Raw genomic sequence first — 24,799 nt, 5'->3', positions numbered from 1 at the left:
TTTAAAAAGTGTGGAAAGAATTCCCCCATGCCATACTACACACAACAAGGAAAGTGTACTAATGAAGGCACATTTTGGTCTCCAGTGAAAAGATCAAGCTGTATCTTACTGGGAGATGCTGACTTAGTTCTTTACGCAGCAAAGTATTGAACTGGCTCCACTGCAGCAACTCCCTATGGATTTACTACAACCTGCTTACCGTTCTAATCAAGGGCTAAGGATACTATAGAGCATGTTTTCAGTCATACCTTTTGGAGATACATTTGAATTTTCTTCTTGTTTTTAGATGGGAGATTTTGCTTTGGCCTCATCTCAACTTCAGAGGCTGACTTGCCTACAAGTTGCTTGTGCTTTGCCTCCTGCCCAAGCTGTTCCAACAACTGCTGATATTTCTGCCATTGCCAGCACTGCAGTCACAGTAGCATCAGCAATGCTCCATACATCTGCCAGCAATTTAATCATCATCATGCTCAGAAAGAAACAAAGCAAGAGTGCTTGGACCTCCAGTTCAAGTGCTTTCCTCAGCTGGGATTTAGTATAGGAGTAGCAGCCAGCAACATCTCTACACTAGAAGTCACCTGTAACACAACAGAAGAGGCCATAGAAGTTGCAGGAAAATAATAATTTAAAATATGGGACACAAATGTTTTGCCTTTCTTCTATGAGCTTCTGATATTCCTGTGCAGTTAGCAAGAAAAAAAAGCTTTGGCAAAAATAGGGGAGTAAGAATTTTTTTTTATTAATCAATCAAGATTATGCCTTTTCCTAAATCTTTTACAGTGGGATTTATATTAAAACTAAAAGAAACAAAAAAAAGGCGGAATCAGAGCTCATCCCCCCCAGCAAATTGTTTAAGCTTCCACTCCAAGTTTTTCAAATAACTAGGTCTTTAACTGGTTGCATTACCAAAAATTGAGCATAATGCCACATTAAAAGTTTGCAATGCACAGTCTAACTTTACCTGTTTCAGTTTACAACCCACTCATTAATATTTGTCTGTTTGATCAGGGCTTAATTTGCAAACATGCCCATGATCAACTCCACACTGCTGAGCAGTTCTAGGAACATTTTTGTGTACAAATATAAGAAAACAATTGTTCATACTTTCAGGGCACTGTCACTATATCCCTAAAGAATTCAGTACAGCACTTGTGCATTCCAAATCGGATTTTTCAGTATACTTAAAATTAAGCAAATGCTTCAGTGTTGTGCTCTATCAGGGCTTATTCCCTAAACATAAGTAGCCTGAAAAAAAATCATCTCATTTTGAAATGCACATGGTGTCACACAGACTACCTGGTAATGAGACCATTTCTATTCCCCGGCAGGGGGATTTCTGCAGCTACTCAACACCTGAATCCTAAATTGGCTAATGGGACCACAAAAGAAATTATATATTCAGACAGACTTCCAACAAGCATTTAAGCATCCAAGCCCAAAATACACTTCCACAAATATTCATGCTGGAAGCTTCTCACGTTCCAACCGTGAGAGACAGCGTACAGAAAAGGATCACAAATAAAGCTGAATCCAAATTCACTCTCAAAAACAATCATCTGCATATGCTTTTCTCTCTTTACTAATCATTCAGCTCTAACAATACAGTGGCTCAGGAAAAACTGAAAAAATCTACCAGGGGTATTCACTTAATTTCCCTCAGGCTTCTCCCCCCACTCCACGCACAAAATCAAAAGTAATTATTTTTTTCCTAGACAGATCTCTTTCTCTCATTACGAACCATGACACTGATAATGTCGTAACAGTGATAGAAAGTACTGCAATTGTTACAACTGACGGAACCCTGTGGGGTTTTTTTTTCTTCAAAAAGATTTGCTGGAACTGCTAAAAGCAAGCAGCTATAGTAATTAGAGAGTTCCCACTCCAGTCCTGATCTGAACATGAATCCTGGAAGAAAGCTGGGCTGTACCTGCCTGACACACCCTCCTCAACCTGCAACACAAGAAGGCAGCAATTTCTGCAGGAGTAAATGCTCATTTATTCCCAGTGCTTACTCATGCCAGGCAAGGAGTAGGGGAAGGGAGAGAAAATTACTGAACAATTTGGCTTATCACTTTGCCATCTTCGAATTTTTGGATTTGACATAGCTTTCTACTGTCTAAATGATAAGGGGTTTAAGCAGAAATAAGACACGGGTGCTGTGTTTAGTAGATGAAATGCTACCGTTGTTTGAGGGTGGCTGGATATAAGGAGTGTTGCCATGAATCCCAATCCGTTTCCATGTGGCAGCAGATTTTTCCTCCTAGTTGCTAAGGCACAGCAAGCAGAGTTGGTTGGAAAGCTAGCTGACTTTCAGCAGATATCATTCATATGAAACTATGGAATATGTCTGACCTTCTGCCAAATCATATTCGTAACAAACAACCTTCCCCCACTGCTCCTCTTGAAACCCCCTGTCAGAATTCAGGGATAATGAAGAACAATCAATGGAACAGTTCTCTCCATTAATATTTATTTAAGACTAAATATAAAACTCTTTATAAAGGATCCTTTATAAAGGAAACATTTTCCCCTGATCATCTTAAATTTCTTATACTTTAGTATAGCATAAAAAGGTCAAAAAGCTGTAAAAAGAAATCTGTATTCAGCAGAGCTTGCGATGTAGGGTTCCCAGGTGAGCCTGTAAAGCTCTCCGGAGAAACCCAAATGGGTTATTAGTGAAAAGAAACTGAAGAGTGTATTCTCACCTGTTTTCTGTATAAGAAGAACATGCAATGAATCTGAATAAGTTATTTCACAAAAGGGAAACTCACAACTCCTGGTTCATTCTCACCTCCCCCAAAACAGAAAGGGATCTGTGAAGAAAATGGCTGCTCTTTATAAAGGCAAGCAGTGCTCTTTAGGTTTAAAGACTTGTTTCTGAGACAACGACAGTCAGGAAAGCAATGCATTTAGAAGCATTTCTGTATTTTCCAGTACCCACCAAACTAAATATGGCTGAATGGGTTTATGCTTCAAACAAAACTCTTGTTTAGTTAATCTGGCATAAGACAGCCACTTTTAAAATCTCCATAGCCTAGCAAGGAGCATCATCTAGAGAGCAAGAGCAAATTTTTGCCCTTTTCTTTATCCAAAAGGAGTGAAGAATAGAAAACAATATCAGAGGACAATATGGCAGGACTGGCTGGTTGATCTCCTCCCTCTTCCCCATTCCTACCACGGGAGAAAAGCCCTGGATAAATCCAGCTTCAGGAAGGCACCAACACAGGCCCGAACCTTCTCTGTCTGTATCCTGTGCCTCAAATAAAGCTGCAGCATCCTGACATGGAAGCCACCTCAGTTTGAGAGAAAGGGAGGAGTGTTGAACTGGCAGAGGGGGATGTCTGGGTTAGAGAAACTTTATGTTCCTTAGATAAACGAGATCACCACTCTCCTGCTAATGATGTGCTTCCATGACCAGATTAAAGTACCGTAAAACGATGCTGCTGACAAGCAGGTCGTGTCCTCCCTCCACCTCCTGCTTCATCTTCCCATCCCTACCATTCTTCTTCTTGGTGCTTCTACACGTGTCCGTGAAGCCACGTCCTGAACCAAGCTGAAGGACTGATAGCTTCGAACTGGCTCGTTAAATAACGATTCATTTTAACCCAGCCAGGTCACTGGGGAGCCATATAAACATGACCGCTAGCAAGGCGGGCAGCGGGGGCACAGGCGAAAGCAGTGGGACGCGGAGGGAGGCAGGAAGGGACAGCTGTGCTCAGAGGAAGCACTTGTTTATGTTGAATTAAAACTACCCAAGGAATGATGGCATAAAACATGCCTAATAAATTCTCAGTGTCTCCGCTCTGACATAAAAAGGGAGTTAACTATGCCCACAAAAAATGTCAAAACAAAATTCAAAGGTGTCCATAATGGGGAATGTCACCTCCCATCTTCATGTTCACATAAGTGTACCATTTTAAATAAAACAGAAATCCCATCTCATTTAACTCCATAGATCAATTGTAGACTGCATGGGCTACAGCCATAGTTTACAATATAGAAACAGAGCTTAAACAAGTTTTCTCTTCTCTTTCTTATAAAGACATTATGGAGATTTTCAACTCATATGCTAATACAATGTTTGCAATGAGAATTCATTAAATATGAAAAGAAGAAAGAATCAGAATTTTACTGCTTTTTATCATGCTTTATAGAACATTAAAATATGCAGAGTACACTTAAATGACTATTCATGTTCCTTCATTAACCTAGCTTTATTGAAGCATTTGTGATCTAGTTTGCCATTTCAGCCATACCTTTCCTAATGCTACCTTAAAAGCTTCCCAGTCAATTTCACTCTTCCTGGCTGTCAGCGACATTTCACAGGAAAGCAGCATCCTCCCTTTTTTTCCAGTACAAAACAGGTACCCTACAGACCGTCACCGTAAAAATTTAGCATTACTGCTGCGTTTATTTCTCTTTAAAACTCAGTACCTAATAAATACAGTAGATGGTCTTTGTGGTCTACCATTGTGTTCCTGGCCATCAGCATCTGGTTTGGCTTTGATCTGGAGGGTAGCACACAAGAGCAAGTGGGTGGGTTTTTTTAGTGATTATTCAATTTTTATGCAACAATTACTATTTCTAATGATGCAAGTTATAAATTATTAATACTTTATTTGGAGGTTTCAAAAGAATGCACACTGGATACTTGACACTATCATTAAAAAGATGTTCCCAGTGACAGGTTACCATTTCTTTTCAGATAGATCTAAATGAAGACATCAATAAAACAGTGAAAAGAGAGATCAGGAGTAGGAAAATGTGGATTGTCTGCATACTTAAAAGCTTTTCAAAGTACCTCTGTTGGCACATTTCTTGTGTTGCCAGCAAAATACCTTCTCACAACACATTTCCAAATAAAAAAAAAAAAGAAAGCAGGATGGCACATCAACTTGGTAAAAACGTTCTGCAAGCCAGGCAGCCTGACTCATGAGCATGCATTAGTAAAAAGAAATTTCACAGGGAAATTGTGTGTCAAACACAAGAACTAATGCCCAGGCTGTGCAATCTCCTTCATGGAGTTTTCATAACTTGACCAGTCAAGGCCCTGCACAACTGCTCTAGCTTTGAAGTTAGCCCTGCTAGGACCAGGGGCTGGATCAGACAACCTCAGGAAGGTCCCTTGAAATCCAAATTATTCTGTAATTCTCTCCTGCTCCATCACTCCCAGACACAACTTAATTCTGTTCCTCCAACCAGCTGCATCAGGCATGGGAGAGAAAGTCTGTGGAGCTACAGAGCAACCAGAAACCCTTTTCTAGACACATCCTGTGTTAAAAAAGGCTCTTAAAATCACATATTTTCATGTTAGCCTTTCACCAAAACTTCTCCCATCACATTACCCAAGGTGCCAGGTCTCAGCTGCTGAGGGGCTGATGTACCTTTGTTGCCAGCATTACTGCAGATAATACTGGTGCCAGAACTTGGCCTTCAGCAACCCCACATTTGTCAGAGATTGAACAGAATAAAAATTTTAAAGCAGGCAATCAATTAAACAGGTGATTCATCTCACCTGTCACTAACAACCACCCACCATGTAGATGTAAGCTCAAATTCTCCCTCTCCGGTGTCAGGCAAAATCAGCATGCTTAGGTAGTTGATCTTCACCAGTACAGGCTCAGGAGCCTTCTTGTGAACTGCCCCCATGACCCTGCTGCAAGGATGGTCACCTCTGCCGCAAGAATTGTAACAAGCAGCAGAAGGGAAAAGATATGCAACGCTGCAGCTATTTCAGCGAACACAGATGCAGGAACAAAACTTCAAATGTTAGCAAATATTCAGCAGATCAGCTGTGAACAATGCTGACAATAAAGAGCTAAAAATGTCAATACATAGTATATATATTATTGAATAAGAAAATTCATTGAAGTCTTTATTTGCAAATTGCTTCCAAATAAATTAAGAACCAGTTTCATAGATTTCAATAACTACAGTATATTTAATGTTTCAAGTACAGAAAGATAAAATTCAGTGCTTTGATTACAATTTATGAAAATACCTTGCAGTAAATTGCATCAGTTTAGTTTACTATTTGAAAAATGCCTATGTTTCCAGAAACCTTTTTTTTTTTTTGCATGAGCTGCACACAAATAGTCCATGAACTGCTTCACAAGCATGCAAAGGTATGTTTTTAACGTCCCTGTTCCTTAATGTCCCTGGTCTCAGAGAGATCCGCTTTTACCACTGCCTGCACAAAAGTTAGGTCACACAGTAATTTCCCAAACCTTATTCCTAGAAGCAGAGCACAGTTATTCCTTTCAGGTACAAGACGTTGAAATTCTTTCCTCTTTGTTTCTAAGAAACTGATTTTCTGATTTCGCAGAGCCCAAGTGACCTACTGGACAAAGCAACAGACTGTTCAGCGTACCTCGGGTTTATTCCTGGTGTGGTTACAGCCTTCAGCAAGTCATTTCCCTTCCTGTGCAATGGGAATGACCATGACCGCTCTGCTCTGCGAAGCGCTTTGAGACCTACTGGTAAAGACCAGCTATCAGCTAAGGACTAGAACCACCCAAGCTCTCTGCTACGTAGCCAGGGCAGCTCCACTCCAAGTTCATAGAACAGAATCATAGAATCGTTTTGGTTGGAAAGGACCTTTAAGATCAAGTTCAACCATTAACCTAACACTACCAAGTCCACCACTAAACCATGTCCCTAAGTACCACATCTACTCATCTTTTAAATACCTCCAGGGATGGTGACTCCACCACTTCCCTGGGCAGCCTGTTCTAATGCTTGATAACTCCTTCCATGAAGAAATTTTTCCTGATATCCAATCTAAACCTCCTCTGGCACAACTTGAGGCCTCTTCGTTTCGTCCTATCACTTGTTACCTGGGAGAAAAGACTAACACCCTCCTCACTAAAACCTGCTTTCAGGTGGCTGTAGACAGCAATAAGGTCTCCCCTGAGCCTCCTTTTCTCCGGACTGAACAGCCCCAGTTCCCTCAGCTGCTCTTCGTAGGACTTGTTCTCTAGACCCTTCACCAGCTTCGTTGCCCTTCTTTGGACTCTCTCCAGCACCTCCAATACCTATAGGACATTTAAAACACAACAAATCATGAATAAAACTGCCGACTTTTGCTTTTCTTGCTTCTGAGGTTTTCAGAGAGCGGGAGCAGCCTCCAAGCTGGGTGAACAAGCTCTGGTTAAAGCAGCTTGCATTACAGCCTTAACAGTTTGAGAATCCACAGCACCGTTGTTTGTATTGGCAGCACTCCGTTATGTGACCTCTTGGGAACAATATTAATTTCACTGACAGTAGCTCTTGGCACAAGCTGGTGCCAGCCTACTATGGACTGGATAATAGGAGTTCTTAACCACTTCCAGAAGAACAGCTGTAATTGACTTTTTTGTAGAAAAACTATTAAAGTTTAACTATTTTAGTTTCATGAAGCAGTCAAGGCCTCACTGTACAGAGAGCTTAAAAAGCACTCAATATGCAAGCAAAGAAAAAAATTGTTCCCTTGGATCACACAAGCAATTCCTTGGCAAAGTAGATCCAGGAACTCCTCACCTGCTCTCGGCAGAGCCTCAGCGCTACTTGGAGCTCCGCTACCGGCACCTTCAAACAGTCTGCAGAATGGGATCACACTAACCCTGATAACATCTTTTTTTGTGCTTGAAAACCTTTGGTCTGGCTGTTGAAGCAGGAACAAATGAAAACTCAAGGGCGCTCCATCTCCAAAGGGAGGTTTGTTACCTCCGAGATGGGGAGGGGCTTGGAAAAACAAGGCAGTTCAAAAGTCTCTGCCGGTGTGCCAGAAACCACTGCACGCCTGTTCTTCAATCCTGATTACTCAGTGCATAGAGTAACACGGGAAGTAGTGTGCCATAACCATTACATACGGAATAGGATTAGAACATGAACAGGAGTTTAGCATATACAAACAACCACTAAAAGCAGCTTAGGTAAATTTAGCTTTCACTAGACCGAGAAGTTACAGAACCAGAAAACATCATAGATGCAAGACACAGATGAGTCTTGTAAATTTTTGGACATGGGAAAACAGCTCAAGTGCCAAGTACCTAACTCATATAAGTTTTACTTAGTACAATAAGATCATAACCAAATAATTAAAACAACCTATCTTATGCAGATTAAGCCTTTAAGAAAGTAAAAGATCTGCTCAACACCCCCATAAGGTTACAGAAACAGTTCAGGCATCTTTAGATAGGAATCTCCTTCATGAACATAGGTTCAAGGAAAGAACAACACCGTCTTTGAAGTTAGGCAAGACTTCCGCCCTAAAGAGGCAGATTTCCTTACTGATATTCTTTACCCTTAATTTTAATTATCTGCCTTTCTTCTGATATATATCTTTATTTTCACTCATTATTCATATAACAATTGTTTGCCCACATTTGATATTACTACAGCATGCGGATATGTCACATCATGTCTATGCTGCACTATTCTGAATTCACGTGCTGTAAATTGACTCACTCTAAACTCAACTAAGTCTACAAGTCCTTCTTCCTACTGCTGTGGAAGTTTGATCCCGCTGTGTGAGGGCTAGGGGTTTCTTTATCTCTTGAGATTTTCCAGCTGGTACCAGAGAGTTTTCTCATTTTGATCTACAGTTTTGAAGGGCAGGACCTTTCTCCAACATGACACATTTGAAAATGTCTTGAATAGAACTGGTCCTTATAAATGATGAATGCAGAGAAAATGCTTATTTTCAAGATAGCATGGGCAAGATAAGACAAGGCCTGCACAGATGATCCCTGCACCTCTCCTCAGGCTTAGAATACAGATGTTCAACCAAACTCAGTTTAAGCAAAAAGCCACAAAATTTGACAAGCTACTCTTGTGAGATTAACGCCCTCTGTGATGATACCCCACTCAGATTCATAGAAAAAGGAAGTATTAAACTGTGTTGCACTAACCAGTTTGTGGAGAAAGCATATACGAGAAAACTATTTTAGGCAGCCTAACTAACCAACCAACCAAATAAATAAATAAATCAATCTTCCATCAACTTGTCCCACTTGAGGTCATTTATCCTGGTAATTTCCCAGCCCTCAGAAAAAACCCTCCAGCAAAACTAGACCTGGTATTTAAAGCATAAAGTTCCTATCCCTTTGTTTCACTCCTTATATGCATTAGGAGGTCTTTAAAAGGGCACAATATTTTTTTTCCTTTACAAGAAAGGTACTATTCCTTAAACAGAAAGAAAACCTCACAATTTGAAAGTTAAAGGATTAGAAGATCTTTCTATTTTTACATCTGATTAAATTATCTGAATTAATTAACCTTTAATTGCATTTGCAACGATTATCTAGTTTTGCATCCCAACAGAAGTTCCACCATATGATGTCTATAACCTAGTCAACCTTATTTCCATATGCAAAGGCATATGCAAAAAAAAAAAATCAACATAAAAGAGTGCTAGAGTCTAAATTATCATGAAAAACGTGTGCACCGGAAAAAAGAAGTCCATAGTATTACAGCAGTGCAGGGATCTAAGGTGAATTGTATGTTATGAAGTTAAATGTACATGCCTGCGTAAGATATGCCTCTTGACAAAGAGATTTAATTCTCTATGATTTCAACAAGATCTCTGTACATCAGGTGCTGTAAGAAAGATTACTCCTTCAGAGGAACTGTTTGGGGATTACTTATCTCACCATGGAACAGGCCATACGTCCACCAGATATGGGGATAGTCCAGAAAATACATATCAGAAGGTCATGCTAAGGGTTTAATTGTAGTTGGCACAGTCCAGTGAAAATCCGTTAAGCAGCCTTCATATTCAACTGATTATAAGCTTTTGTTTTAAAACAGAAGTCTTTTGGCTTGAAAGTTATGGATGACCTTTTTAAGGCTGTTTCAAAACATACATGAGGCAGCGACCACAGCCTGCACCTGCAGAATCTGAAATAAAAACCCAGAAGAGTACCTCATCCCTCACTGCAGACAGCAGTGGTAGCACTATAACTATTTTTAAAGAAATACGCATTAGAACACGTAAGAGAGAAGCAGAAGGACACAATGTGAACATAAGCATGCTTACCAGTTATGTAAACCGGGGCATATAAAAGAAAAGTAGAACGGCCTCTGCATTACTCACAGCCAAAGTATAGCTGAGCATATCCTGAACAAAGCAACCTCAAAGAGCCAGCAGAACAGTCTGCTGATGCCGTAGTACAATCAGAGGAAAGGACTCACACATCACTGCCTTTCTATGGGGTCACATTTCCACCACCTGAGGACAGTCAGGCCTGGCAGCCAGTGCTAGGAAAAAGTACCTTTGAGGAGCTTCTCACAACCAGACTAAGCAGCAGCTCACACATGCCCTGTGCTACTTGGAGATGCATCCTCCTTGCCCTACCACACACACCACTGTCCAGGGCTCTTTCAGGATCCTCCTTTATATAACCATGTAAAGCAGCAACATAGAACTGAGCCACCTTCTTCTGCTTCACCAGATTGAGTCTTCACCCCAAGATGCTTGAAGGGGTGTTTTTTCCCATGGAAATGAAAGGACCAGAGGTAAAGACTGACCACATTTTTTCAGGTCTAGGGGCAAAGAGAATTAACTTTCTTCCTCTTTAATATTCTGCATCATAGCCAACACTTGCAACATCAATCACTTCAATATGCTGTTATCCTCCTTCTACTTGCCCACTGTATCCTGGTTACCAGCCCACTCAGATTTAAAAGTCAGTAGTAAATATCATTTTAAGTCAGCAAATGTTTTCTGACCTACGCAAAGCAAAAGGCAGGAGAGAGAGGAGAGGGGGAAAGAGATGGGGAACTGCTGTCTTTAAAAGTTGGTCCAAGCAATATGGCCATGGAAGATGTCAATTTGTTAGAGAATTTAGACTGAAATAAGGGAAGCAAAATGATCCAAAAGATTAATATACTGCAGTATTCCCCACCGCAGTGACTGATCCATTAGAGACTAGCAGAGATGCTCTACCTGTGTTTCTATAAACACTAACAAAAAGTAAGATATCAGTGACATCCTAACAGTCTGCCCTCATCAATTCACCAAGGAAGCCTGGGCCAGCCTGGATGCCCTACCAAAGTAGGTAATACCTGTTCAGGCTCTTCCAGCCCCTTGGCCATGACAATCTCAAAAGCCTGTCCAGCTCCATAGCTCATTCTGCAGCAAGGACACCCAAGCCATTGGCACCAGAGCAGATTGATGGCAAATCACCACTTCCTGTAAGAGATCTTCATTTTGAGATACACTGTCTTCAAGAACCAGTTGATTCTCACCCCAATCAGCTTGCTCATTGCTCCATCCTTTCCCACACCAGCTTTTTAGAGATGACTTCAAATCAGTCCTTGTCTCAGTAGAACCATCACCACAAACCACATCGGCTTCACCAATTTCACCTAAGCCAGCCTAAGCCTATAGGATAACGTATTTACTTGGTCACCTCTCAAGTGCCAAAAATAACTGTAGCAAAACTAAACAGTTTCAGCAGCACCTTCTTGGTACGTAGATACACACACAGAGACTTCTTCAAAAAGCAAAGCTTGCAAAAATATTAGCAAAAGTTTTTTCACCTCTAATCTATTTGCTGCCTTTTCTCTATGCAATGCCATAATGTCTGTTGTGGGCACTGGACACACCAGCACAAGTTAACTGAAGAGGGCCTCTAGGACACCACTCCTGGTCAGTAACCCCTTGCCTTGGAATTCACCTCCCTGCTCCCTCCATCAGGATGTGATCAAAAGATCAGATGGGTTCATGAGCAACAAAGTAATGGGAACAAGAACACTCCAGGGTTTGGAAGATTACACGGGAGGTTTGTTTGCATGTTTTTAGCGTGCCTCATGCTTGCTGACGTTTTTAACTTCTCCACTTGTGCCAAGAGATAACAATGACTAACTTAGGAGGGAAAAAGTCATGGTATAAAGAAACAAGCATACACATACTGAAACTGGAGCTGGCTCAGGCTGAAAAGAAGATGACTCACAGACCCTCAGTATTTAGCTTTGTTTCAAAAAGTCAGATAACACCAAGAACTGCTAAAGCAAGGGATGAAGATTCAGTCTGTTTTCTTGCTTAACTCAAAATAAAAAATAAAAAAAGTCAGGTTTTCAGTTTAGGAAGTCTCACAAAATTTACCATTACCTCTTCATTGATAGGGGACAGTTTTTAACTCAGGTTTATAAAAAGAAATTATTGTTGTCTCTGGATAGCTTCTTTGGAATTATTTTTATTTACAGAATGGAAGAATGTAATGTTTCCTTATCCATTCCCACCATCCTGCCACAAATTTTCCTGTAATATGTTTTGCTATTAATAAACAAATGAAGTAGGTCCTTTTCTACAGTCACAATAACTGGATTCTCAAAGAGCTTAAGTTTGCATTGTTTTTAATATGACCACAACTTTGATATAATAGCAGTGTTGCTCTGTTAGCTACGCTTTGTGTTTAAATGTAAAAGTGTACTACAGGGACATTTCCTTTCCCTGTTTTTAATAAAGAGCTTTACAAGATTAAGAGAGTAGTTGTCTGTAATGTGACATTCTTCAAAAATCTTTGGTAAGTGATTTGCCTATTAGACAGTTTTGTTCCCAGCAACAGTTTTGCCATAAAGTTGTCTAAGCAGAAAATTTTAAAAAAATGAAAAAAGAACAAACCACTCTCTTCCCCTCCCTGCTCTTTCTTATTTGATATATTGGACAGGTAGCTACTTCTTAACAAGCATATTCTCTACTCCATCACTGAAGTTTTTGAATAAAATACTGATAGTAGCAGAGCCAAGAGATACTCTTGCAAAGCCCTGCTCAGAGATTATTTGACAAAATTGTTGGTGACTAGTCTGTGTAAAGCCTCCCAAACAGTTGTCCACTCACTGAACAGGAGATTCACTAGTCAATAATATTCTTATATTTCTTACAAGAAGGAAAGCCTTTGAGACAGTATATTGTAACAAGGTCAAGACTGACACGATATTAGCTGGCTTTCTTGTATGCTCAGAGACCATCTACACAGCAATACTCTACAGTTGTACCTCCAGCTTCAATAGACATAGTACAGACTCACCCTAACACTCAGAACTCTAAAGAAGCTAAAACAGTCTTTCCTGGAGAGACAAAATACTGTAAATGATCAAGCAATAGCAAAGTGATGAAGGACAATAACAGGATTAAACAGGTTGTTTTCATTAAGACAAGGAAAATACGAAGATGCCCCAATGTTATACCCTAGGCTGAATGCTGTTTAATAAAACATATTTCTGATGTCACTATCAAGATAAGCAAATTGTGCTTATACGATTTTGGTTAGTCACAATCAGAAGTCTAAAAACAACCTCAGACGGACCTAGTCAAGGCAGGGGAGTGGACAACTCCATGTTAAATTATGTTTATCCACATCAAATGCAAAGTAACACCCATCGGAAGGAAAAAATGCTGATGGCTCATGTGGTTTTAAATTAACTATATCAACTTAAAGCAACCTGAATGGCTGTGAAGACATTTCAGTGAAGAACTAAGCTGTGCCACCAAGAACTCTGAAAAGATAGCAAATTGCTAGGATGAAAAGCCTACGTGACGGAGAGAGGTAGAAAATTGCACGATTTATACAAATCAGCAGTGCAGTCTCATCTAGAATATTACATTCAGCACAAGCCATCACAAGTTCAAAGGGACATTGCAAAACCAGATAGAGTTCAGCACAAGGTAACACAAATGATTACAGCATGGAAAGAGTCATCTAGAGAGACTGGGATTGCTTGCTTTAAAAAAACAGCTATATAAAAGAATACATAAAAACTAACTGTACAGAAGTTGGAAGTTCCCTGCCTCATAAGGACAACAGAAGGGTCACTGAAATTAAACGTGGGATATGCAAAACTGATCACTAGCAATCGAATAAACCAAACCATATTTTTCCCTCCCTTGTAAAGTCAGTATCACCAAACCCCCCACACAAGCTCTGTAAATGCAAGTTCCAAGATGAGTCTGAAGACAAAATACTAGCCAGACTCATTAAAAGGCTGTATTTTTACATGGGTAACAGGAAAAGCTATAACTACAATGGCTGACAGTAACAACCTCCAAGCATCATAGTATAAAGGTATCTCTGGCTATTTAAAACCAGACAAAAACAGTGTGGAAGGCAGACTGTACAACATTTGCCCACAACCTCTCTTGAAAGCACGAGAAACTTTGTATCAGTGGCTAAAACAGTTACCTGTTAGATCAACCTTAAAACTTAAGAGATATAGGACTAGATGAACCACCACCTTGACCCACTACAATACGTTTTGTATCTGCGCTAGCTTCCTCTGAAATAATTGGTTTGGTTTTTTTTGAATAAAACCTCTACCAATATACTGTAAATATTTATTGCCACATTGAATTGCAAATGATCAACTCAGAAATGGGACTTTTTAAGCAGGACTTCAGATAAATTCTCAGTTTATGCATACAATGTATGGACTGAGGACAGACATCTCAATGGAAAAAAAAAAAAAATCAAGAGACATCACTCCTGCTGTTCAGCTTGGAGGCTCACCAGTTTTAATGCATGCCCTGGCAACCTAAGAGACCTATTGATTTGCAGCCATTCATTCGAGTGCAGTGAAAGCCATAATTAGATAAATAGCTTTGGTAAAACTAATCTGAAACTCCTTTGTTTGGGGATTGTCTGTTTAATGAGACAAAACAAGAAATTAAATATCTGCTGAATGTTCTTCTTTGTATCTTTCAACACAATAATAAAAATATAAATAAAGAGGTATCCATTTAACTACCATTATTATTTTTGCATTTTATCTATTTTATTCCAGCAACTGCTGCCAAAGATAATTACAAAGACAACATTTATGAATAACTATGTTCTAACAGGCTGACCAGTTTTATCAATCTCGTTCATACATGTGGATACTGAGGAATAAAGAGAACAGATCTTTTACTCATTTGTAAACACTCTTCAAGATGACATAGTACAGCTTTATGATGGCATGTATGGTCCATTTTTGGACAAGCTTATGCCAGTCTTTGTGAACAGAAGTTAAACTCTAGTTAAGTTTTCAAAAGCGTTTATAACAATTGATCTAGCAGGATTATTATATTTTCTGTCAACTAATTTTTTCCAACAAAATGCTGAGGAACACTACTTTAAAGAATTCCTATTCATAATTCAGTGCTAGCACTGACGGATGTTACAGTTCATCCTCCTTCAGCTGAAACACACTTACACTTGGGATATGCTGCGTCCTCACCTTTCTTCTTTGGCAGCTAACGACTAGATTCTGCTTTTTTTCCTTTAGGACTTGCATCTCCTGCGAGTTTGGCCTTCCTTAACAAACATGACAAATCTCAGTTCGTCCTGCAACACACATTCAGCAGCAGACCCACAGCCCACACCCCTAGATTTGCTTTCGCTGCCAAGAGGCTTCAGGCACTGCAGAAACGACAAACGACAACAAAGCACTGGATTGTTGTCCTGGTTTGGCCCAAACCAGGCCAATTAGTCTTAGAGAAACCAAGGTCACTGCTAAATTCCTCACTGTTTATGAGTGAAGAGCTGAAGGGGGGTCGCAGCTGCAGGGGGGAGCAGACAGGGCAGGTGACCCAAGATTGACCAATGAGGTATTCTATCCCAAACACGTCATTCTCACTTTCCTATTTATCACTAACCCACTGCCTCCTGGAGGTGGGGCCCAGGAGGGAGGGGCCCTCCTGTCTCCCACTGATTGGTACCAGCTTTGCCAATTCTCCAGTTAAAAGCCTGCAGGTGTGATGGCAGGGGGAGCTACTGCATTTTCCCCTCTGCCCGTGCTGGGGGGAGCTACTGCATTTTCCCCTCTGCTTGTGCTGGGGGGAGCAACTCTGACTGAGGAGGATTTCCAAGCTCTCAGTCTTGGTTTTGTATATATTTGTATATATTTGTATACATTTGATTATTTCTATTATTGTTATTATACTCTTTTTCATTATTATAGTTTATTAAAACTGTTTTAACTTTCCAACCCATAAGTCTCTCTCCCTTTTTCCCTTTCCCTTAGGGTGGGGGGGGGAGAGGGTTAACAGAGAGCATCTGCCACTGGGTTAATAGCCAGCCCAGCTTTAAACCATGACAATTGTACACAAGCTGGGACCCAGACCAGATCTAAGGGATTCTTTTAGCTCACTCCTTCAGCCATCTAGTAAACAACAGCTTTGCTACTTCCAGAGCTAACCATGCATGTGCATTGTTTTTCTCCCCTTCTTTCCATATTTTAAAAATCAATTCATGCATCACTGAAGTGCATTCACCTATGGGATGAAATGGAGCATCTGCTTAACAGTGTGCAGTAGCACTCTATGACAGCAAATGATTACCACATCCATCTGAAATTACAAAGTGTTTTAGGATCACTGAATCTAACTCTCTCAGACAGAATTTGGCCAGAAAACCACAATTAAATGCTTATCATCTCAAAAAAAAAGCAAATAAACAAAACCCAAACACCTGCTCTCCCTCTCCCTCCCTACCCCAAGTGACATCATAAATTTTTGATGCTCACAAGCGGTCTGGGCCTCGATTTCCTGTTGGGTTTTTCTTTGTTGTTGGAATTTTTTTTTTTGGGAGGGGGCTTAATCCAAACTGCAGTACTTCATCTGGTTTACTGTTCCTCAGTACTGACCTGCAGACTGCATACCGTCTACTGTATCACACAGGGCACGGTTTGACACACATTGCTTTGGCCAGCGGTATCACTGTAAGCAGCCACAACCCCTTGCTTGGTGCTGCTTATTCCACAGTCCCAGTGATGATGCTGATATGCGACCTGCAGAGATGCTCAGAAGGGCCAGCGGCAGGAGAAGCTACCAGGAAATCACAATAAAGCACACACATATAAAACCCGCTCCACAATTAAGCAACAAGACTGCTGGAGAGCCTCTGAACTATTCCTTTCCTTACTACTTTAAGTCATGTAGCCCATATGTGTCTCAGCCATATAAATACTTAGGTGTGAGGTTCATAACCCGGTGGATAGATGATGGTAAAGCTGTGGATGTGGTCTATCTCGATTTCAGTAAAGCGTTTGACACGGTCTCCCACAGCATCCTCGCAGCTAAACTGGGGAAGTGTGGTCTGGATGATCGGGTAGTGAGGTGGATTGTGAACTGGCTGAAGGAAAGAAGCCAGAGAGTGGTGGTCAATGGGACAGAGTCCAGTTGGAGGTCTGTGTCTAGCGGAGTCCCTCAAGGGTCAGTACTGGGACCAGTTCTATTCAATATATTCATTAATGACTTGGATGAGGGAATCGAGTGCACTGTCAGCAAGTTCGCTGATGACACAAAACTGGGAGGAGTGGCTGACACACCGGAAGGCTGCGCAGCCATTCAGAGGGACCTGGACAGGCTGGAGAGTTGGGCGGGGAGAAATTTAATGAAACATAACAAGGGCAAGTGTAGAGTCCTGCATCTGGGCAAGAACAACCCCAGCTATGAGTACAAGTTGGGGACAGACCTGTTGGAGAGCAGCATAGGGGAAAGGGACCTGGGGGTCCTAGTGGACAGCAGGATGACCATGAGCCAGCAGTGTGCCCTTGTGGCCAGGAAGGCCAATGGCATCCTGGGGTGTATTAGAAGGGGTGTGGTTAGCAGGTCAAGAGAGGTTCTCCTCCCCCTCTACTCTGCCCTGGTGAGGCCGCATCTGGAGTATTGTGTCCAGTTCTGGGCCCCTCAGTTCAAGAAGGACAGGGAACTGCTAGAGAGAGTCCAGCGCAGAGCCACGAAGATGATTAAGGGAGTGGAACATCTCCCTTATGAGGAGAGGCTGAGGGAGCTGGGTCTCTTTAGCTTAGAGAAGAGGAGACTGAGGGGTGACCTCATTAATGTTTATAAATATGTAAAGGGCAAGTGTCATGAGGATGGAGTCAGGCTCTTCTCAGTGACATCCCTTGACAGGACAAGGGGCAATGGGTGCAAGCTGGAACACAGGAGGTTCCACATAAATATGAGGAAAAACTTCTTTACGGTGAGGGTGACCGAACACTGGAACAGGCTGCCCAGAGAGGTTGTGGAGTCTCCTTCTCTGGAGACATTCAAAACCCGCCTGGACGCGTTCCTGTGTGATATGGTCTAGGTAATCCTGCTCCGGCAGGGGGATTGGACTAGATGATCTTTCGAGGTCCCTTCCAATCCCTAACATTCTGTGATTCTGTGATCTTTGTGTGCTGATTCCAGCCAGTACAGCTTCTACATACCACGACACTGCATCTTTTTAATGCAGGAGAAACTCCAAAATTAAAGCTTCTATAGTATATATATAAACATAGATATCAGAGCAATTGTTCTCCTTATTTTTTTCTCCTCTTCTCATTAACAACAGTGGTTAAATGAGCATAAAGGTGCTAACGAAATGTGTTGTTGGCACAAAATTGTAGGCATTGTCAAAACAAATGTAAACAGAATGGCATACATGAAGATTAGGTGACTTCGAGGACTAGAATATTAGGAAAAGAGTGTAATTCAGCAGCATGAAAGATAAGGTCACTCAGGCACTACTAAGATGAGGAGCTACCAACAAGAATATGGACTGCTATAAATGTCAGTCATCGGTGGGAAGATTACCTGAGTACAAGGTAAATCTATACGTTTGGCTCAATCAAAATGTAACTATCAACCACCAACATAATCTAGCCATGGAAAGAAGTACTGGAAATTCTGAGTATTTTCAGCAGGGAATTTCTAATGTCCTGGCAAAACCTCATCTACAACACTATGGTTTCCCCCATCGCAGGATGAATTGATTAGAGGAAAGTAACTTGAATGACATACGTAACTGAAAGCTTCTTACAAGAGATGAATAAAAGTTTAGCAAAACGCAGGTTGAGAGGTTCGGACACTTCATTTAATTAAAACAGATTGCATATAATTTAATTTTTTTTCCGCTGCCAAAGAAGAGTTGTCTCTAACAGCATGACAACTGCCAATGCCAGAATATATGACGGATATCTCTAATACGCTCCAACCCCCCAGCTATTTTCGTCTCGGGAACCTTCTGCGCCTGATGAGGATTATGTATGTTCGATAAGTTTCTCTTCCATGAACTTCTCCAGTCTCACCCTGAACTCATGTAAACTTTTAGCATCCATACCCTAATTCCTGTGGTTTATTTTCAATTTGTAACCCTACAGTCAGTTTACACCCTGACATACACATAGAGCAAGGTTGTGACTCACAACAGAGCTAAGGTGAAGACATTCTGAGAGCAGTTGCCTGGCCAAGGACCTCTAGGAACCTCACAAAAGTGATTACAGAATATAGTCATGGTATCTCTTCAACTTCCAGCAAGCCAAAAGGCATGTCCCATAGTGAAGGTTTGTACAGGCCAGCAAGATCTTTCACAATATCAGAGTAATAGGGGTTGACACCATGACGTCCAAAAGGTTTTCCCGCTCCACTACTGTGACAAAGAGCAACATCCGTGCTCACATAAAACAACAGTATTTTGCTTGTGTGTAAATGTGAACGTAGAAAGCAGAAGAGGCCATGAAAAATGCGTGTGTGTCTGTGTGTGTGTGCAAGGTAACTCCTCCTCCAACTTCTGAGCTCTTCCCTGCTCTCCCAGGAGGCACTCAGGAGCAGCATTAGCTCCATTAAGAGTCCAACTGAGTGTTGTGAAAAGGATTTTTGGCATGAGGGAGAGACTGCTGCACTGATGTGCCTGCAGAACTTCACCACTGGCATTCCTAGTGCCCCCAGGCGCAGGGATCCATATTTCATCACTAATTACAAGAAAAAGAGGAGGAGAGGAAGACATCTTCGGCAAGGCCCAGGATGAACAGCAAAGACCGCTCATAACCAAAATACACATGCTTACTACATGTACGCTTAACACACACCTCAAGGAGGCAAACCAGGAAACAGAAGGGTCCCACTTTCCAAACATTTTGAGAAAGCACATGGCAGAGGGGAACGGTTCTACAGTGCACAGCCACCCACCACAACAGATCCTTCCTCTGCCTCCGCACAGGCTTTGACACACACACAACTACCACAGCAAAAGATTGGATCATTTTCTTCTGTTTTATCCAGCAGAAACAAAGAAGCACTAAGCAGAGGATGAGGAGAAAAACCCACACCTTGCAGCTCACTGTGCAACTGCAGCCTAACCCCCAGTGCCGTCCCAGGCACCTGTGCTGCACCTGCCCTAAGACCTAATTTAAGAAAATCCACTGTCAGGGACAAGGCCAACATCCAGTTCAAAGTTCAGGAGCTTTTAAAAAAAGCATTGGGCTTCCCTAGCAAAGGAAGAGGAGGTTAGTTTTACCTGTTACCAAACAGTCTAGTGCCAAGGACTGAGAAGCCCAAACATACTCAAATAAAATTATTCCACCCCATATTGGTTTGCAAAATTTATTCCATTTTTTTGTATACTACCCTCTACTACGCAATGCTTTCCTCCCCCCCACACTACAGGAAGTATTTGAACAGCATGCAGTGCAGTACATCCTTAAAACAATTATAGCACACTTAACACTTCCATTATATTTTATTATCCATAGTACCCAAGCATGCACGCATGCAGATTACCTCTGCTTTACAGATGAGGAAGCAAACCGCACCGCAGGCGGTCCCTCAGCAAGTCAGCATCAGAGGCAGACCCCCTGCTCAGGGGTCATAATATTTTTCTAGGAAATTAAACAAGCCAGAATTTCAGCTGGTCAGCATTTACTTGAAAACAGCTCACCTAAATGAGCAACATTCCTGATGAAACCAGCTGGACAAATAAGACTCTCAGCTTGGCGTCTGAACAAACAAAAAAGCACAAAGAAAAGTCACTGGAGAGGAAGATCAGACTAATTTTTTTTTTTTTCAAAGGGATACAGGGAATGGAGATTTCATAAGCAAACAAAACCCTCCAAAAATTAACTTTGGATTAACTTGAAATATTTTGTTGAGGTGAAAAAAAAGGAACTTTTGTTTCATATTTGTGTCACTCAACCTTCCTCCAACCTTTTTTAAGGCTTTTTTTAATTTGAGTCATGTTTAAAAGGGAAAGTGTAAAAAAAAAAGCTGCGTTTTATCATTCTAATATATCCCTTTCCTCTCTCAAATACTGTAATTTTCAGGGTTGAAGTTATTCTCCACATTAAATAGAAATACATGAAAGGTGTCGTGCCCCTAAAATTCCATTTCTGAAGGAAAAGGCACATGCATGGAGCACCCAGGAATCAACATGGGGCACTACTAACAGAGCCACACCACTCCCTGGAGAACTGCACTGTGTGGGACGGACCCTCCATGCACCTCAAGTGTCCACTTTGTTTCCAAAGGGAAAAAGTGACATTAACATCACTACGAACTCCTAGCACTACCTGCGCCTCAGAACACCCCACCTAGACACCTGCACTGCTGAATAATTCCAGCTGCAAACCCAGAGATGGCAGAGCACAGCAGTCCTGTTCTCCACACAGGACCAAGCCACTGGCCAGAAGGCCCTGCTGGAGCCATACAGCATCTCCACACAGCATTGCCCACTGATCCAAGATCTGCTGGGCTGACTCCAGACTGACTTACAAGCTCATCATCCTCTCTCCTGCCTTCTTCCTACCAGGGTAGACAGTTCAAGAAAAACTTTACAAGATGACCCACAGGGTACTGGATGGCAAAGCCACGGATAACACCACCACTAAACCTGCCACTCTGTGTTTGCTGGTCCATAACACGGCACACCAGCAAAGACAGGCAGAGCCTCATCTGGGACAGTATGAAGCAAGAAGGGACCAAGGCTTCAGCAAGCACAACTGAGGAGCTACACGACCCAGGAGCTACCCAAGCTTCTCACCAGGCTGTTAACTCACCCACTCCGAATATTTACAGAGTAAATGTTCCTACCACTCACTTGTCAAATGCTTTCAGTAGCGGTGAGGAATAACCATGAGGATAAACCCAAGCCTGCTCTGCATGGCATCTCCCTGAAGTGTCATGAATTTGTTGTGCTAAAACACTATTTTAGAGCTGCCTGCAAACACACACCCTTACCAGCAGCGTTTCTGCACTGCTTCTTACCTCCTCACTGCACACTTACTCCACTCTACTGGTAGTACGCTTTTAAAGTGGAACAAATTAAACTCAATTCAGATAAGGTCCCATCTTCATTGGAAGATAGATATGTGTCATAAACATCCTGTTAGTGCAGGGCAAGACTTGGCTATTTATAATTAGCTGAATCTCCTTAGCTCTGTTTTCATATGGACACTTGCCAAGTGGATTACTATTTCACCTGAACAATAAAAATCATTAGGCATCTCCATACAGACTAGTCTTTATTCTGTGGGTTAAACTCACTTGAGGAAAGAAATTAATCTAGAACAGGAACCTGAATCAAAATATTACTTGGAAATAGCTATTCTGCTGTAAATTTATATACTACCTTAATCCTATTTACCTTCCTTGTATGTATATATTCTAAGAACAAAGCATTCACCCAGGAAGTTTGCTTTTAAATTCACAGTCTACTACATTTCACAACTTCCCCATGCAGAGAAAGCATTTCTTTACATGGGTAGAGTACTGTAAAGTTGATGAAGGTACAAATACACACCATGCTGACTTCTCCCCACTGACTCCCTACACAGGCATTTGGTGCACATCCGTGCACCAAAACCACACAGGAGGTCACTTGATTCCCCACACAGACAAACCCAACCCCATGTAGGTAAACCCAACCCCTTCATTTCAACTACTCAGATGGTGGGTTTCAGTCCAGCGTTGGCCTGCAAGTAAGGTTTGCCATGATGGCAATCCCACCACCACGATATGGCTCCAGTCCCAACTGGGAGACATCAAAGGCATGACAGCCACTCACCGTTACGGCGGTGTCACACCATGCTTCGCCAGGGCGCTGCTTCCTACCAAACCACTCCTGTTCCATCAGCCTTTCTACAAGTGAGTGAACTTGAGTAAAATTTGGCTAGGGATTTCCACGATGCCCACCTGACCCCATGGCCTCAGCCTCTGGAGGTACACGAGATTGGGGACCGAGTGTGTCCATAAAGTCATTCTAGCGTCAAAAACTCGAGTGCACGCTGAAGTTCACTGCTTTAACACGAGTGTCCGAGCACACCTGCGCAGCATCCCCTGACAGATGACCGCATGCATTGGCGCACACAAGTTCTGCCACATGGAGGGGAAAAGAAGGGGAGAGCAGAGCCGCAGGGGGAACCCGGAGATCGGGACCGAGGCACGCACTCACCCAGACTGCCATTTCAGTTTTCACCAGAGCTGGCAGGGGCGGGCCCAGCCCGGGGCCGGCCGCGGGCACCCCTGCCCTGGGGCCACGGAGGTGCCGCCCCGCCGCGGAGCCGCCCGACCGCCTTCCCTCCCCGCCTGCCGCCCGCCCGGCTGCCCCCCGCCGAGGGCCAGCGCCGGGAGCCCGCGGCCCGCCCCACACCGCGGCCCAGCCGGGGGCGCTGCGGGCGCCGCCCCGCCTGCCCCGGGCACCGCCGGCCGGCGGGCAGGCGGCGGGGGTGCTGCCCCGGGCCCGGGCCGCCCGCAGGCTCACTCACCCGGCTGGCGGCGGCAGCGCTCTTCCTCCGCAGCGTCAGCCCGCTCCGCAGCAGCGCCGGCAGCTCCCGCAGCTTCTGCCGCAGCTGCACCGGCGGCGACGGCTCTTGGGCTCCGCCGCCGGGGCTCCAGCTGCGGGCCAGCTCCGCGCCCTCACACGGCGACGGCATCTTCACGGAGCCCACGGCCATGCCGCATCCCCGCCGGGCTGCGGCGCGCAGCCCCGCTCTGCCCGCCCGCCTTCCCCTCGCGTCGCCCCAGCCCCGCTCCCACCCACACGCAGAAGGCAGGCACAGGCACAGGCACTCGCACACCTTCCCCCGGCTGCGCCGATGCACGGTCCCCGCACGCCGCGGCCCCGCCGCCGCGGGCAGCCCCGAGCGGCGCAGGAAGCCCTGCCAGCCCTCCACCCCTCCCGCCCCGCGGCTCCCGGCAGTGATAAAGTGCAGGTAATGAGGAGGGTGGAGGCGCGGGCGGGAAGAGGCAGAAAGTCCTGTTAACTCCTTTGCGCTCGGGGATCGCCGCCCGCACCGTGTCCCCACCTCTCCCGGTGACCACGTACCTACGGAGGGGACATGGGGAAGAGGCGGCGGGTCCCAGCTGAGGGGCGAGGGGTTCACGCTCTTCCAGGGGCTGGGCGGTCTCCACTCGCTCCTGGAGGTTGTCAAGGCCAGGCTGGAGAAAGCCCCGAGCGGAGCCTGCCTGGGCTGGAAGCCTCCAAGGGTGCCCACCTGCCCGAGTCACCCGCTGATCCCCAGGGCTTATTTATGGCTCTAAGGGGTGAAGGGTTTCCCTGCTCCCTTCCCAGTGGATTCTTTACTCAGTGACGTGTTTTGTCCTCCATGTCAGCATTGATACTGGAGAAACTGATCAGTGCATCCCAGGTGAATGACTTGCTTATAGTTGTTAAGATAATCCCTGGAAGGGAACCCTCAATGCCAGAAACGAGTTCCTTTACTCTTTGTATAAGGAAAAAAGATACATTCAAGGCACTTGTCTAGAGTTCAGTACCTTGAATTATGGGGGCTTTATTTAATCTCTGGAGTCTGCCTTTTTTACCTCAGTGGTACAGGTGTTGCTTCCTTTCTGCAACGCTCTATTCTCATCTGTTTAGATCAGAGAACTGAATGTAAGGTGGGGCTCTCCTTACATATATCTCCTGCCTCAGAGCTACAAATAAGGCTGACCTGCTCTTCCGGGTTGAATTCACCAGTGCGTAAATGTCTCGGTAAATGGCATTATAAGTTAAGCCAATCTCACAGACACGTTACGGAAAGCTGTCGCCCTGTCCCAACCAAGAGGTCCCGTTCGTTTCAG

The 24,799-nt window shown here is 43.4% G+C and overlaps 1 protein-coding gene across 2 annotated transcripts in view; it reads right to left on the bottom strand.

Annotated features, from left to right (window-relative positions):
• RAPGEF5 (Rap guanine nucleotide exchange factor 5) overlaps positions 1 to 23,701 on the bottom strand; it is a 164,714-nt gene extending 141,013 nt beyond the window's left edge. For both annotated transcript variants that reach the window (XM_068404779.1, XM_068404780.1), the window contains exon 1: positions 23,485 to 23,701. In XM_068404779.1, the coding sequence (XP_068260880.1) occupies positions 23,485 to 23,673 (189 nt within the window). In that variant the 5' untranslated portion in view covers positions 23,674 to 23,701. The remainder of the gene's footprint in view (positions 1 to 23,484) is intronic.
• Positions 23,702 to 24,799: the final 1,098 nt, after the last annotated feature.

The sequence above is a fragment of the Nyctibius grandis genome, chromosome 7 (genome assembly GCF_013368605.1).
Source record: "Nyctibius grandis isolate bNycGra1 chromosome 7, bNycGra1.pri, whole genome shotgun sequence".
NCBI lineage: Eukaryota > Metazoa > Chordata > Aves > Nyctibiiformes > Nyctibiidae > Nyctibius > Nyctibius grandis.
Note: the sequence above shows the minus strand (reverse complement) of the source record. Positions and strands in the feature narration are given on the sequence as shown.